Source organism: Motacilla alba, chromosome 1 (genome assembly GCF_015832195.1).
Source record: "Motacilla alba alba isolate MOTALB_02 chromosome 1, Motacilla_alba_V1.0_pri, whole genome shotgun sequence".
In the NCBI taxonomy this organism is placed as follows: Eukaryota; Metazoa; Chordata; class Aves; order Passeriformes; family Motacillidae; genus Motacilla; species Motacilla alba.
In genome coordinates, this window is record NC_052016.1 from 92870596 (window position 1) to 92887666 (window position 17071).

At 40.2% G+C, this 17071-nt stretch overlaps 1 protein-coding gene across 1 annotated transcript in view; it reads left to right on the forward strand.

Moving 5' to 3' along the window:
* ATP10A (ATPase phospholipid transporting 10A (putative)) overlaps positions 1 to 17071 on the forward strand; it is a 111534-nt gene that overhangs the window by 37780 nt on the left and 56683 nt on the right. The window contains exon 2 of the mRNA XM_038132825.1: positions 6500 to 6704. Within this exon, the coding sequence (XP_037988753.1) occupies positions 6500 to 6704 (205 nt within the window). The remainder of the gene's footprint in view (positions 1 to 6499; positions 6705 to 17071) is intronic.

Sequence of the window (17071 nt, forward strand, 5' to 3'; positions counted from 1 at the left end):
CTGGCTGACATCAAGAACAGATACAAAATATTCTTTGTACATGTGCAACAGCTCTTTGACTGTCTTCTGTGGAGGGCTTTTCCTCTTCCACAGACTTAATTTCTTGCTGTTTCTTTAAAATCCTCCTGGCCAACCTCAGCTGGCAGGGAAGGCAAAGGAGTCAGATTTCTTTTGAAGTAAAGACGATTGTTACTTCAAAAGCAGGTCAGCGGATGGGCTTGGACTGGGAAATGACATTTTATCTGGATGTTTTGAGAGGCTTGAAAACCTCTGGGTTGCAGCTGGAATGCATGCAGGACCTCTATAAGCCAGGTCAAACAGGCTGAACACCCCAAAAAGTACAAGAGAACATCTTCCAAACTTCAGGTATATGTGTTTTACAAGCCCTGCTGAGGTAAATGTAGGAGGCTTAGTGCTGGGACTAAGCTAGGGCAGCACTACTTAGAAGCATGGGTGTCTCAGCCACTGGATCTGATGGAGCAAATCTGCATCAGCCAGTCTCACTCATTAACTGTAATTTTTGTCAGTGGAGAAGTACATGAAGTAAGAAATGATTACCTAGTAGTCCCCATCTTCTCAATTTAATGTATAAAATTTCTAGCATGCAGACCTTACACAAATGGAACAGATTGCAGCTGCATGGCCTTCATATTTCTTTGCCAAGTATTGCTTATGATAATTTTCCCAAACTTAAAAAAGAAATTCTAGAGAAAAAGCAAGACATATTTTATCTTCTTATTATATACGCATATATATATGTTATCTTAAGTAATTTTTAATAATCCCTTATTGTGCCAAAAAACTTTAAATACATTCAAAAGAGTAAACAATTATTTTTGTGATTTCTGAATAGAGTCAGTTTGAAAATCTTCAGCCTTTTGTAGATATCAAGTCACCACTTGATAGTCTGTCTTCTAGACAGTCTACATGTCCAGAAAGCAAAATTATGAGCATAACCTTTATCAGCTCATATTGCAAAGGAAGAAAAAGAAGAAAAAAAAAAGAAAAAGCATAACTAATATGAAAAGGAAATGTCATTTATGAGTTTCTGTGTTTCTAAATTAGAAACTGTAATTTAAAAAAAAAATAACCAATAATTTTGGTTTGTTCAGTTTTTGCTGAACAAAGTAGCTGTTTTGCTGCTAACCAAAGTCAGTCTCAAATTTGGCACTTACCTGCAGGCTGTTCTGCTTCAAAACAGAGCATTGGCCAAATACATGCAATAGACTAATGGTAGACTAATACAAATTTTTTAATAGCAAAGAAAGTATTTTTCTCTGTGTTCATACACTTGAAAGGATGTTTCAGACTTTTTGTGTGTATATTCAAGAGCAGATATGCTAGGATAATGGCACTTTACAATTTGATTCCTGTCAGGACCACATTTGCTGTTGGCTAACAAAAGTGTTGATGTCAATGCAGCTGTATCACCTGACTTTGGAGCTATTCATCTTTAGATTTCTGTCAATGTTTACCTGTAACAACATGCTCAAAAATGTGAAAGCACTGGAAAGTTCTGCTTCCAATTGTGGCGGAGATGAGCACAAAGATTTTTGTGACTGTGGGTTTAAACCACAGCTGACAGATACATTCTTTGTGTGCAAGTATATTGATAAAGATTAGGTTGTGTGCAGAAAGATGCACATTTTTAATATTTGAGTTCAACAGAACACGTTTTAGTAGCTGGGCATAGCTGTCTAAAATTAATAGCTCATCATTGTGATTTAACTAGAGAATAACAACAATATCTATTCCTTCTGCAGAATGGCATTAGTTCAAGGCAGCATACTGATTTGTAGGACTCTTTTTTTAACTCTACAAGCTTGAAAGATTTAGTATCTGTGACCTCTTCCTGTGGTTCATCATGGTTTGCAGCATTCATCTCTTGTAGCCTTAAGTATATTGTAGGTAATAAAATGTATCTTCAGGCTCATGATAAATGAGGGCATGTAGAGCTAGAATTGTGGGGTGTCAGCTTCTGGCCTAGATATCCCTGTCACAGTTTCCTGTGACCATTGTAGGGGACTGTACTCACTGAGATGATGCCTCCCATTCCTGCGTTCCTGCCAGAATTCTTTGAGCCTTTCCTTTGAGCAAAATATTCCAGTAGGTTTGATGGTGTTGCCAAAAAGCTTTTGTTAACAAGTCCCTGCAAACAGTGCCTGCAGCTGTCACAAATGAGTGGTTTAGGCCACTTCAAGAGTAACAGTCAAAAAGGTATTACCAAAAGCAGGTTTTAAGATAAATTTGTGAAAAGCATGACTTAAAAGAGTTTGATGGCAAGGTTCAGTCTATTACTACAGAGATGAAGCATACAGGGAAAGTAGCGTTATAATGAATTTTGCATGATTTACACAAGGACCAGGGTAAGGGTGCATGGGGTAAGGGAGATTTCCCCATTGAGTCATGAGTTAGGGAGTGGGCTCCCTTGCTTTCTAAACTTCTGAGGAGCCTAAGTGCAACTCAATGCAAACTTCATCTCAGTCTTCATCCATAGGATATCTAAAGGATTTAGTGGGGAAATCCTGCTGTTGGGTCACAAGATTGAGAATGGACTCCCTTGCTTTCTAAACTTCAGACTAAGCCTGGGTGTGGCTGAGTCCAGTCTTAGTGTCAGACCTGGAAAAGGGTTTATGTCTGAAGGATTTCACAGCACTCAGTACTTGGCTAATTTAATATTTACAAAATGATTAAATAGGACTAACCTTAACCAAAATAGTAACTCAGTTATGTGTAGGTATTTAAATCAATTTGTATGTGCACTCACACAGACATAAAGATGTGTGCACGTGTGTGTATATATTTATATGTAGGCACAAAGGTACTTGTTACAAGTTCCACTTTGTTTCACTACAGTGTCAGTGAATTACTCACATTGAATGTCTTGGCATTTCTCAATGGGAGAGGCTTGAGTGTCAAGGACTGGGGGTGTCGGCCCAGGCCAATTCATCACATTTTGGTGACAGTCCTCTGAGTCTTGATAATTTGCAAGCTCTGAGTGGCATCCCACTCTGAGGGATGTGCTGGTACAGCCTGCTGTGCTCTGGTAGAATTCAAAGGGCCTCACATGGGACCACTGTCTATAAGGTCACAAGATGACTGGCATTTTTTAATTAGTCCATTTCCATCCTGACTGTAACCCAAGTTGATAATTACTGAAATGATTCAAAAGCCCAGATTCACTGGAGTTATGATTCAGGTGGGTAATGCTCCAAGGGTATTAGGGGATGACTGATTATTTCTCATTGCCCTCCTTGGTCAGATAGCACATGTCCCTGATATGAAAAGTATCACTCCACCTTAGCCATGGAAGGGTTCCTGGTATGGTCAAGGGACATTTCACTGCCCAACTCATTACACAAAAGCCAAGGCCTAATGAGAATTATTGAAATTGTAGAACAGGCTTGAGGAGGTAGAGCAGACCCCAGGGGGTTAGGGAATGCATCACCACAGAAGCCCTGTACTGAGACTGCAGAGGACTGCCATCCTTTTCGCCTCCTTCTCTCGTAGAAAGTCTCGCTTTTCTAACCAAATTGTATAATCTTAGTGGCACAATATAACAGCAAGAATAAACATTTAGTAGGTAATATAAAACTTGGACAACAAAGTCCTGTCTCTGCAGAATCAATGGAAAAAGCTTAACCTTATCAATGGGGTTACTTGGTGTGGTTGTACTGGTGGCAGAATATGATGGCTGTCTCAAGGTGAGCTAACCTGCATGTTCAGAGGACTAGGCTGAGAATGCTAAAGGAAAGCTTCATAGGTCCTGATGTAGTTATGGTCCAGACAGTTTCTGAACCACCCCATGTGAAGACAGTATCATGCCATACTCTGCAAAGAAGGCTTGCAGTGACCACTCACTGGCTGCAGTAAGACAAGTCTCAGTTCAGAGCTCTGCTAGAGGACACAGAGCAACCCTGTCTAAAGAGGATTAGGAAGTAATTTTCCATTAAGACAGTAATTTTCCATCCACTATTGACCCTTGTTAGCAAAGAGCTGATCAAGTGGAATATGGGGCCAAATTGTTCCCGTGTGCCTAATGAAGGGGGTTGTACCCTGGGCCCTGGTGCATATCCAAGAGGTCTTACCTTAATAGATTTATTGAATCATAGAGTGGTTTGGCTTGGTAAGGATCTTTAAAGATCGCTTAGTCCAATACTCTTGCCAGGAGCAGGGACACTCTTCAATATATCAGGTTGCTCAAAGCCACATTTTGAACACTTTGAGGGATGGGGCATCCCACAGCTTCACTGAGCAACCTGTTCTAGTGTCCCAGCAGCCTCACCATAAGAAATTTCTCCCTTATGTTTCATCTAAACCTATCCTTTTTCAGTTTAAAACCATTACCCCTTGTCCTGTGGCTATCGGCACTGGTAACAATTGTCTTTTTTACAAGTCTCCTTTATATAATGAAAGACCATAATAAGGTCTCCCAGCAGCCTGCTGTTTTCCAGGCTGAACAACTTCATTTATTCCAGCAGAGCCATTTGGCCTTGTGTTGCTTGATATCCACCCTTCCTGCCACCGTGTATGTAGTTGTGGCAGTTGCTAAGCATGTGAGGGATGAGGAAATGCTAAAATAGCAGTGCTATTTCAAACAATAGAAATTAAATAAAAAATAGTAGTGCTTATAGAATAGTATGGGTCTACTTGCTATTTTTATCCTGATCGTGCTTTTGTGCTGCTGCTCCTTGTACATGCATTTGTACATCACCCAGTTTCACAGTTCAATTAAAAAGGATGAAGAACAACAGACACATTTGAAGGTATTTGGAGTTGCAGATTGCAGAGCTAACAGACCCTTCAGATCTGCAGTGCAGTAATTTGTACTGTATTATGGCACACTGGGTTTCAAAGCAGTTCATACTCATTAGCAGAGAAAGTTAAATGTTTGTTTCAGCCTGATTATGAAGAAAATATGTAATTTCAGCACCTAGTAGGTGTATTACTTGCCTTTGTTACAGATTATCATATTTTACACTTGGTACGTACTAATCCTTTTCAGGTTTTATCAAAATAGAAATCACAGCTATAATTTTCATTCTTCCCCTTATAAACTGGATGTTAAAGGGAAGAAGTTCTGGGGGATATAACCTGATCTGTTACCTGACCCTTTATTGTTCAGGATTTTGACTAAATACATGAATAAATGCCAATTTAATTACTAATTCCTCTAACACCAGTGAAGGCATAACTATCAGTAACTCCAAAGTAACAACATTGTCAGGATTTCCCTGTTTCCACTTTGTTACAAATCTATTCACATTACTGCTGAAAGTGATGTTTTTAAAAATAATATTCTTTAAACAAGATAAAACAGCTGCTGCCACCTCTCCCCACCCCTCATCAGAATCTCATTCTGCCAGTTAAAGTGCTGTCCCAGGAGACAGTCTCAGGTGACAGTGCCAGCATTGACAATTATCTTGGTCTACACAGAGCAGAAAGCCTTCTAATGGCTTAGAAAAGTGTCAGTATATTAGCTTCCCATTTTCAGGAGGTATTTTTACAAGTCAATATTTGGGCTGTTTTGAAATTGATTTCTTTCAAAATCACAGCAGAATAAAACACTTTCCGCAAACGCCAAGAAAGCACATGAGTCTGTGCCTGCTGTAAAACTAAAACCTGATATTTTAGCTAAAATTAATTAAGCAGTCACCTGTTTCTTTTTCCTCTTGCTCTCAAGAAAAAGTTAAAAACTAAAAAAGTAGCAAACTAGTGTGGCCTTTAAAACTAGAGAGATTTAGTGCTTTTACTCCAAAATGAAAGGTTCAGGGTAACTAAGCAGGAATCAGCTATGTGACAGCACTCTGGCTAGAATGGGAATAGTGTAGAAATACTTAAAAGAAATTAGAGTGTCCTTTCCCAGTAGAGTAGTTAGGATTGCATTTTACCACACAACATGTCCTTGTAGTTCTAGATTTAGCAATGAAATTCCTCCCATGTAGGGATCTTTGTCCGGCTATGATGGGCAGCAATATGCAGAGTTTCTCTCTGTTGGAAAAAGGGAACAAGGGGAAGCTATGTGAGGGTGAATCAGAGGGTGGCACATGAAGGGAGAACATTCAGGAGGCCTTCCAAGCAGGTGTTCTGGGCCCAGACCTGTTCTCATGTCTCCTAAAGTGACTCCTTTTCACACAGTATGGGCACGCCTCTCCTTCCTGGGGTCATATGGGTGACTCAGAGCATACAGGGAGAGAAAGAATAATGTGTGAAGCTCCTGTTTACCCTGCTTGGTCAAGTCTGACATCAACAAGTTTTACTCTAGATCTTAAAAGAGGATCTTGGTAACTCATACCTGTTTCTGAGTCACTGGGAAATGGCCTCTTGGGACTCTGCATTGACTTTTCCCTGGGTAACTTGAGAGTTCCTGATATTCCAAAGGCACTCCTGTAACAGGTACTCCTGTTACAAATCAAACCAGATTTATCAGAAGCATCTCAGTCTGTGCAATTTTTTTCATTAAAAGGCTTATATGTTTTGTTGTTTTTTTTTTTTTCAGAACTGAGAAGAAATATATAAGCAGATACTGGAAAGAAGTGAAAGTCGGAGACTTTGTGCAGCTTCGCTGTAATGAAATTATACCTGCTGACATATTGCTGCTCTCCTCAAGTGATCCCGATGGGCTGTGCCACATAGAAACAGCCAACCTGGATGGTGAAACTAACTTAAAACAAAGACAGGTGGTGAGGAGGTTCTTAGAGCTGGTAAGTCTCCATTCCTAACTCACATTTAAGATAAGAATTTCTTTCAAGAAAGTAGCTGGTTACCAATAAGCTCCACACCAGCTAAATCTCCTTGATCTAATAGTGCTGATGAACTACTGTTATGGTTGTCATTAAAATGCTAGCACTTGCCAACAACTGACCTCATCATAGTATCAGAAGTTTTACCATCATTTTTCCCTGGATCTGAATAGGAATTATTTAGGGCAATTGTGTGTGGTTGGAAAATGTTGCAGGATTTTAATGGCTTCTATTGTAGCTTGATTCTTGAAAACACATTTTAAGTGCCCAAGGAGAAGACACTTAAATATAAACATGTATTTTTCCTGCCTGCAAACCAGATCAGTTTCAATTAGGAATCTGCCTCAAACTCAGGGTTGGAGAATATCCCTACAGCACTTGGAGCATTAAAGCTTGTAAGATTTAAAGGGACAGCAGGCATTCGTTCTGGAGGTATCTGTTTTCAAAAACTGTTTTACTGCTCTCTCACTGTGCTTATCTCTCCCCAGCAGCACTATTTTGAAACAAAACATAATCCAGATCAGTTACTGACAGCAGAATTAGAGGAAATTACCTGAAGTTTTACTTGCTTTAATGATCTTATTGAAATAGTATTTATTTGTATATGCCCTCCTCTCTCATCCCTCTTGCCAGCTAACTCCAGCTTCCTGTATTTGTCAGGAAAAAAAATATTTTTTTAGAACTCAGCTACATTGGTTCTCCTAGTAGCACTCTAATTTGAGGGATTTTGCAAACAATGGGAGCTGTTGCCCTTACCACTGTCATCAAAGGTAACTACAGAAACCTGTGGTTATGTTGAGAAAGATCAGCATTAATGAAGTTATTATCCAACCAACAAGATGAAAGTCAATGTGCCCTCCAAATAATTGTTTATGGTAGGTAGACCTTTTCTCTAAATAGCTTGTAAAAATGTGAGATAAGGACTTGTTTAATGATCAGTGATTTCCACACAGAATTTAGATATGACATGGCACCTACCACTGTGGCAACAAGCTCAATCAGCTACAGGCCAAATGTTTTAAAAACTCTTATTGTTTCAAAGTTAATTGAATTGCTGCTCAGACTTCCCATCCTGTTCCTGCTGAGAGGAAATCTCTCCCATTGAATAGAGCTTCAGGGTGGTATCACGGATGATGTATCACAGTTTTCTGCCAACACAGACTTCTTATGTGACTTCAGGTACATTATGTAGGACAAAACCTGTCGATTTCATTTAGATAACGGAACACAGGTGTGTTTTTTGCATTTGTGGGTACAGTTATAAGCTAAGGGCACATAAGAGCTCTGTCTCAAAGGGAAGGCATCAGGTCCTCCACTCATCTACAGCAGATAGTTGGATTTCTGTGATCTGAGACCACTGGACACACATCATTAGGTGTTGGTAAACATGGTGAAAGGAATCTATATGTCCAACTACAAAAAATTATCAGAAAAACTGGCTTTGGAGACCCTTGCTGCCCGAAGGAGTCCCTTATACTGTCTTGGGATCCCAAGCTCCATGGCAGCAGAGTATTGATTCAGTATTCCTGGAAGCTGTCAGGCTGAGAGGACACCCTACAGACTGCCCTGCTCCTGTGAGCTATGGCACCTAGATGTGTGCCTGAGCCCATCAGTTGTGGAGTCACTTCTGTGTCTTCAACCAGCAATTGCATGCATTAACACAGCAGGAAAACCAGCAGGAAGTAGCCCAGCAACATTATGTTTGGCATACTCAATAGGTTTAAATTGCTGATCCAAACCAGGCAGCTAAAGACTTCAGCTCTGGAGTTTGTACAGTTTGGCAAGGCCTGCAACCTTTAGGCTGTTGTGTGGAAGTGAGTGGCCATTTCCTCCTCAAACAGTAAGATTATCAAAGACTGAATTGGGCCTCATTGAGGAAGAAGGCTGAGGAAACAGTTCCTGCTTAGGGAAGCATAGTTAGCTCTATGTGCCAAGCACATCACGGTATATCTGGCATGGCTAGCTCAGCATACCCTGCTTTACTGAGGAAATTAGTTGTCTTGTAGATACTTGCAGTCAGCTTTGTAGACACCTAGCACACCTTGGATCTCCAGCCCATCCTCCTCCCATATCTTAGTTCTTTGTATCATAAGATGATTATGGAACTTTTCTGTCTCAGAAGTGGGCTCAGAAAAATGTGGATAAATATTTTTAAAAAAATAAATTCCAGATCACAAGGTGCCAAGCTACAGTAGCTGTGAGGTCCATAGTAAATTGTCAGGGGTTAAACTGAGGTCAGTGACAAAAAGCTCATTCATTCCAATGAAAACAGGACTGGTCCTCAAGGAGGCAAGTATTGAAAGAGAACTTGTAAGAAAACCACATGTGATTACCTCCCCTCTCTTAAAATAGCTGAGAAAGCAGGAAATATCCAAGCTTGGGTTCCTACATCAACTAAGTTATAGGCAAAGTGCACACTTGCAAGTAAGAAGTCTTCAGCAGCTGCAGCATCACAGAATCTCTCTGTAACAGCACCCCATACGTTATCCAGCAGAATTCTTGCCATCCTCATTAAAATCGTGGCCAAAACCTCTCTAAGCTTACTGTTAATTTAATTCATGCAGCAGCATTAGCTTTCACATTCCATATAAGTAAGGAAAGGCTCTTACTGATTCTTGAAGGTATTGCCTTGCTGAAAGACACTCAGCAGTGGGATGGAGGGAGGTGATTGCAAAATGTTGGATGAATAGGAGGGGGACAGCCAAGTAGCATGGAATAAGAAGGTGATGCCTGTCTGTTGGGCTGAAGTTCACTTCCTATCTGCATATGTCTTAAGGTGTCACAGCTGGAGAGAACTTAGTGCTAGATCTCATAAAATACTTTGGATGACCAAAATTTTCTTGCACCTGATGCTAACCCTCCTTTTGCCAAGCCTCAGAGAAGCTTATTCCCAAGTCTCTTACAAGACCTGCATCCCAATCTGTTCGTGCATTGGCTGAGAATTTTTTTCTTTTTGTATTAACACTCTGCTCAGAAGAACAACTCTCAGTTATGTTTATAGCTGTTTGGTTCTGTGTCATTCTGCTGCCCTGTTGTTCAAGCAGGAAAACAAACAAATAAATTATGTAGTCCTGACCCTCTCTTTCCCACACTGCTAAACACTTTCCCCACCTCCCTTACATGACGTGCCTTGTCATGTGGCTTATCACAGGACAAAAAACAGATTTTTGGGAAGCTTATTTTCACAGTATCAGCTGTTAATAGTTATCTGAATAATGTCTCTGTATCAGTATCTCAAGTTTTTAAAAGAAACTTTTACAAAGATTGGCTTGTCTGTGCTTCATATATGAGCTAACTGATAACTTTGGAGCACATGCCTGTGAAGCAGGTCAATGAAGGATAGCTATTTCTATACCTGTCACTCAGCTGGGCATGGGAATGGAGTGGGGGTGGCAGCAGGAACTGTTGTTTTAAGCTAATGCTGTGCTTTCTTGACTCTGTTCCTGCCTTGTGTGCACCCACACAGTTTACAGCCCTGCAGGTCTGTGCTGAGCTCTCAGACAGCCTGGTGGCCAATTTGGGGTTGCTGAAGTGGCGTGCGCACTGGGCAGTCCTCTTCCAGCACTATGTTGGGTACAACTGTCCTCTGGAAAGGCCTCTGCTCCTCCAGCATCCTCTGAAGGATTTTTTGTGTTTCTTTTCAGCAGTAACAGCATATAAGGTCCATAGTCTCAGAGAGGAAAAGGCCTTACAGTTTCCCTCTTACAAACCTTTGTTTAGAAAAGTAGCATACTGAAAACATTTTAGCCTGATTCTTGCAGAAGCAATAAGAAGTTATAGAAGCTTTTCTCTATCCTTGTCCACAATGCTTTGCAGGCATTATTTTACTCTGAACATATGCTCAGAAGGTCCAGGATCAGCATTTTTGGGCTTGGATTGCATCTCCCCACTTGTGAATTCCTGGAAACTATTTTCCTTTATAGTGCAAGTGACCATAAATACTGCTTATTTTAGTGCTGCTTTGAGTTGTCTGAGTAATTTATAGTAGACTGGGAACATACTGCTTGTTAGCTTTGCATGTTTGTTAACTAATGCAGTCTGTCAGACATAAACCTGTACTTTGTGTACGTGATTCTACACCTTATCAATGCACAAGCTGTGAGAAGAGTCACTGATACATTCCTCTGGTTTCCAGAGCAAGACACCAGTTTGAATTATACTTTGTTGTTGTAGAGTCAAAATAGACAAGAGAAAAGAAAACCACTCAGTGAATAGATTAAAAAAAGAAAAAAAGAAAACAGGAGATTTTACAAAGGCCTTGACATTTTTTTCCTCCAAGACTTTAAATACTGTGTTCTTGTTATTCTGCTACTACAGCAACAGGATGTGTTAGAAATGTTTAAAATAGCCATAAACATACTTCTGCACGCTGTATTTTTAAAACGAACAGGATAGTGGACTGTCTTCACCCTGAAATACAGATCAGGTTCATGTGCAGCATGACTCATGGGCAAGTGCAGCTAGGAGAAAGCACTGTGCTACACCCCACTGTTTGTGGTCTAAAGTGTTAGCCATGACCAGTAAACATCTCTTGGAAAAAAAAAAATGAAACAACCCAAACCCACTCTTTGTAGGTAATTCTGCCCATTTCCTTCTAATTTCAAACCCACCCTCACTGCTGCCAAGTCACAGCAGCCATTTCTGGTGCACTGGATCTAACAGGAGACAGAGTAAGCAGGAGGAATCAATGTGTTTTCTGTGCTACTCTGCAAGCTGCCGTGCCACCACACCCTCTGCAGTTGCTTATGGAATGTTTTCCATCCATCTGAGACGTCATGTCAGCTGCTCTTCAGAGAGTGAATAAGCAGATACAGCTCGGGCTGCGAGAGCTCAAAACTCCCTTTCAGATTTCATAAACTTGATTTAGGATATTTTGATAGTATGAATCTAGACTCATGAAAAACATTTACATTTCCGTGCTCCACTGTTTTTACTCAGTATGCCTTTTAACAAAATCCACAAAGACTCACTGTGGATTCTGGAGCAGCTTATGGTTTATTAACCACTGCCCCTGTCCTGGATGTTTATGTGGAAAGCTTCAGTTCAGCTGAAAGCTGAGCTAAATGTAGCAGCTGCCATCCCCTGTGAGAAGGTGCATGTATCCCTGTGGGGCTGGTGGGGGTAGGAGATGCATTTTTTTCTTTCTCATTTTCTCCTAAAAGTAGAACTTTGTTCAAAACAAACTTATTACTAGCATGATTAAACAGGTTTAGATAAGCCTTGCAAATTACTTTGTGACTGCTTATTTACTTCGTCTGAAAAGCACATCTGAATTTGGTGTCTGCTGTTTGGGAGGTTCATTTGCATGCAGACTAGCGCCAAAATAACTGATGAATCTGATTTCCTCACAAGTCAGTTTGTGAACACTTCTGGAATATGTATAAATGCAGAGCCTATGCTTACTGCAGGCATATTTTTTCATCAGTCCTAGCCTGAAAGTTGGGCTAAATTGACAGATCCGGCTTTCATTACAGCCCTTCCCAGTCCTGCACTATGCTGGAAATACATTGGCTACAGCTGGACTCAGAGAAACAGTGCCGCAGCTCCCTGTTCCAAGCATTAAGCCATTTATGAAATTTCTTTTTTTCCCTGTGAGTCCCAGGCAGAAGCTAGCCCAGAAGAGAAGATTGGTTTCTACAAGGGCTGTAAGCCTGACTTGGTGGATCCAGGCTGTTCTGTGTATGAGGTACTTTGGCAAGGGCAACTCATGCTGATTGTGTGTAAACAGCTCACAGGACAGCCTTGGTATCTCAGTGTAGATGTTGCTTTTGCATTCAGTTTTTTACACACTCAAAGAAAAGTTTAAAAAAAAAGAGAGAAAATAAAGCAATTTTCAAATGTTAGTTTAGCCTAAACTGAGCTAAGATTTCTTGTGCAGCAATCTGCATTGTCTAAACTAGCCCAGTTTGAGAGAACAGTTGAAGTTAAACCAGCTCAACTTCTAGGCAGACTAGTTTTTGACTTACCTTTTGATATGAGCTTCTTATCTCAAAGAGTCTGAATGAGTCTTCTACAGCAAGATAAGAGAGGTATAGCTATATTCTCCCTGTTACTTCTTGTCTGACTTGTACCCTCAGGCAACCATCCACCTGCAATTAGTGGGAATAGTACACTATTATAATCTAGTAGATGGGAATTAATCAGCATACTCACTGTTGACTCAGTGTTGTTTTGACTGTGAGTATTTGAAAAATGTAGAATCAGGCCAAAATAACAGCAACTGCCTCTCTAGCATCTTTTGGGATGTATTTTTTTGCAGTATTTTGAGAAGGTTCAGAAGGTGATGGAAATCGGCTTGAAAATTCCAGACATGCACATGTTAAAACATCAGATTAGTGCTCCATCCCACAGGTTACGCCAAAATTAATTTTCCCAAGGGAAAAGAAAGTTTAAAAAAAATGAACCAAACAAGCAAAAGTAAACAATGGTTTTTGCGATGCGCTACCAGAATATTAAATTAAAACCCATTGTTCTTTAGTTTTACAGTTTAGCTGAAGAGTTTAGAGAAAAAAAGTCCTGTGAAAAGACTTCTGTTTGTCAATGCAAGATTCAAGCATGTCACACCCTGAGAAAGACTTTTGTTTGAGGTAATGCCTTGAACATTCAGTAGGTTTCTTTGATAGGGGTGAATTGTTATGAAAATCTCTACACCTATATTGTTGTATCTTTTTTGGATAGTATCTTGTTCAGAGATGACTTGTGTGGAAACTGTGGACGTGTCTAGTTGAAGAGGAAGCAACTGCTGTCTCTCTTACAGAGAAACAAACATATAACAGATGCGTGCAGAATGACCTGCTGCAGACAAATTACTCAAGTTGGTGCTGTGGCAAACTCTGTCTGAGCTAAACGTGCTAAAGGAAGGCTGAGAACAATTTTTCACTCCACACCTAACCATGGCACTTAGTCAGCAGTCCCACACTGGGAGGCATGGGGAAGTAAAAAAAAAAAAACCAAGAATGATGGCTGACTTCCTTCTTGGTCAGCTTTGGGGCACCGTTATCACCTCCTTCTAGTTTCCATTGCACAGGTGTCCAGGCCACAAGTTTGCATTTTGAGAGAGCTTCATTAGAGAGACAAAGAATTTGAATAACTGTAAGAGAAAATTTTGGCTATAGTAATCTAAGCAATAGCAGGGAGGGGGAGAAGAGATGAAGAGTCCTGAGAGTTTGAAGAGTGCTGAGTAGTTGACTTTTGCCATTAGCATTAGTTGTTTGGTTTTGTTTTTAAATGTCGGTCAAAGGGGCCAAATGGATGAATCTAAGTTTGAGTGTCATGGCTGTGAAGAACTTCTCATCCCTAGGGTAATTCTTCCAGCACTGGTGGAACAGTGGTGAATCCATGTAAGGAAATGTATTATGCCAGTGCTTGTGCTGCATTAAAGCTCTGTAGAGGCAGGAAATTTCATTCTCTGTATCAATAACCCAGGATTTCTCCATTTTGCTGTTTCCCTGAAAAAGTATTAGAAAACAAAAGAGCACTTCAGGTCCATAGAGAAAATTAAATGCTATACTGCTTTCCTGTTATAGAAAAGTAAACATTTACATTTAAAGAAAGTTAAGAAGAGTTTTTCCTTTTTTTTTTTTTTGTTCTGTCTTGACTTTTCTGATATAGCCTAATTCAGTTTTACTGAATAAATGTTTATTTCTAGAACTGTTTATTTCTTAGCCATTCTTTGGCCTGAGAACAGGAAATACCTGGAATATATGTTCTTGGAAATGAGTTTTTGTAATGTAGCACTGAGAACTCATGATTTTAGGGCCAGGAATTTTGAGCTGGAAACACGTCATGTTACACTGGTCTCTGAAACCACAACCCCAGATGGCAGTATCAGTGGTTAGGAAAGGATGGAAAGACCTTCTTTCCAGAGCAGAAGTGTTCACAGTATTGAGCCATATATAACCCCAATTACATTGGTGTAGTCTCACTGTCCTTTGAAAGTACTGAGGTGGAGAAGGGGTCTGCTTTTCTGCCAGAAAAGGCAGAGGAACAGTATGAGGAACTCCAGTATTTATTTCAGCATCAAGGATGTGAACTCTCATCCCACTTCTCTTTTCTCCACCTGCTGCTACCCTCCAAGTCTTTTACACAGTTTAGTGGTGATAAGCCATGGTGGTCATTAGAAATTTGCATTGAAATGTTACTTACGTGGGAAGGTGGGAAGTGGCTGGCTGTATGTCTCAAAACTGATATTTCAATGAAACCATGAACATTTCTGTTCATTGGTTATACTTGAGTTCATACTTTCAAGCTCTGCTATGACTCTGTGATGGTCAGATACTTTCCATTACATGTATGTGCTCATGAGAGAGAGAGAGAGCTGTGGTTGTCCTGCAGGTATGTGACCGGACCAGATACTCTTCTCCACACAGCACTATAATGCTTACACTTCTATTTGGTGTTGAATTAAAAATATCAGTAGCGAATGGAGATTTATAGACAGAAGTGCTAATACACTAATTCAGCTTCCTTAATGGTACAGAAAACAGACTGGTTTACATCAGGCAGGGAATACAGCCTTTCGGCTTCCTGGAGAAAGAGAATTTGATTAAAAATGCATATTAGTTATCTTAAGCATTTTCCCTTCCTCTCATTAACTTTTCCAAGCTTCTCTATGTACTGTATTTTTTGTATGACTTGATTTAAAAACAGATTGAAAACTATACCCCAAATGGCCTCATATACCTGTACAGCAATGTGGTCTGTATGGCTGAGATTATGGGGATCTGATTTAGGAGCTGCTGCAGTGTAACAGGAAGGGCTAAAAATTACCTTGTCCTGCTAGTAGCTGCATGAGGTGGGTCATGTCAGCTATTAAGAAACAAAAAGCCATCTCCTGGTACTTCATAGGAAGTTTGTGATCTGTAGGTTAGATAACTGATAATGACATGGAAGAAAAATGAAACAAACTGTTTCATCAATTGATGTTCTCCCTGTTGGTCTTTTTTGTGACATTTGTTCTCATTGGTTGCCCTTCAACATCTCACATTTTTTGAATGCTTATAATAATGAATATATGCATAAGAATCATATAATCATGGAGTAATTTGGGTTCTAAGGGAACCTTTAAAGACCATTTAATCCAACACTCCTGCCAAAGGTAGGGACATCTTTCATTAGATCAATGTTCTCAAAGCCCTGTTTAACCTGAATCTGAAACCTCAGTGATGGGATATCCACAGCTTCTCTAGGCAAACTGTTTCAGTATTTTACCATCCTTTTAGTAAAAAATGTATATTTTTTTGTCTAATCTAAATCTACTGTCAGTTTAAAAATGTTGCCCCTTATCCTGTCGCTGCAAGCCTTGGTAAAAGTCTCTCTTGGTCTTTCTTAAATGCTGCTTTTATATATTGAAAGGTCTCAACGAGGTCTCTCTGGAGCCTTCACCAGGCTCAACCACAACTCTCTCACCTTTCTTCATAGGAGAAGTGGTCCAGCCCTCGGATCCTTTTTGTGGCTCTCTTCTGAAATCAGTCTTACCTGTCACATGTCTTACTTATACCAGAGCTAGACACAGCACTCCCGGTAGGGTCTCATGAGAGTGGAGTAGAAGGGAAGAATCACCTCTCTCAACTTCAATTCCACTATCTCTGTCACTGATGAATAGTACTGCTCCCCAATACAAACCCTTGAGGACCTCCATTCGTTACTGGTTTCCATCTGGATACCAAACCGTTGACTATAACCCTTTGGACATGGCCATCCAGCCAATTCCTTACCCACCTAACAGGACAAATCAAGGCAGAAGACCATATCAAAGCAGAAGTCCAAGTAGTTGACTTCTACACAGAAGGTAAGACAGGTGGTGAGGAAAGCCTGCACAGGAGTAACAGACTCTGCTGTGTGGCTGTGATCTAATTCAACAGGTCATATACATATACATATACATATACATATACATATACATATACATATACATATACATATACATATACATATACATATTCATGTATGTTGATTTCCACACTACTGAAGACAAGACTATGCAGGAACTTTGTAGTCATTGTGCTTGCCTGAAGTCTGAGGCTGTCTAAAGACCTACAAATGGAAGCAAACCTCAGCCTCTGCCATAACGATACATTTTTGTTCCCTTCAGCTCATTTGCTAGTTTTGGAACTGACAGGGCCATTGTGAGTTTCCTTTCATAAGATTCATGCAGTCAGCTGGTGTCTGAAAAATAAAACACCCTCAAAATCCTTGAGAAGGTGTTCTTCATTTTGCTAGTGATAACTTCAACATGTTGATTGCAAAGCAGCTTGTTCAGTAGAACAGATAGCACATGAAAATAGACCAGAGGGGAAGCTGCTAACCAAAGTGTTCTGCAGCCATCC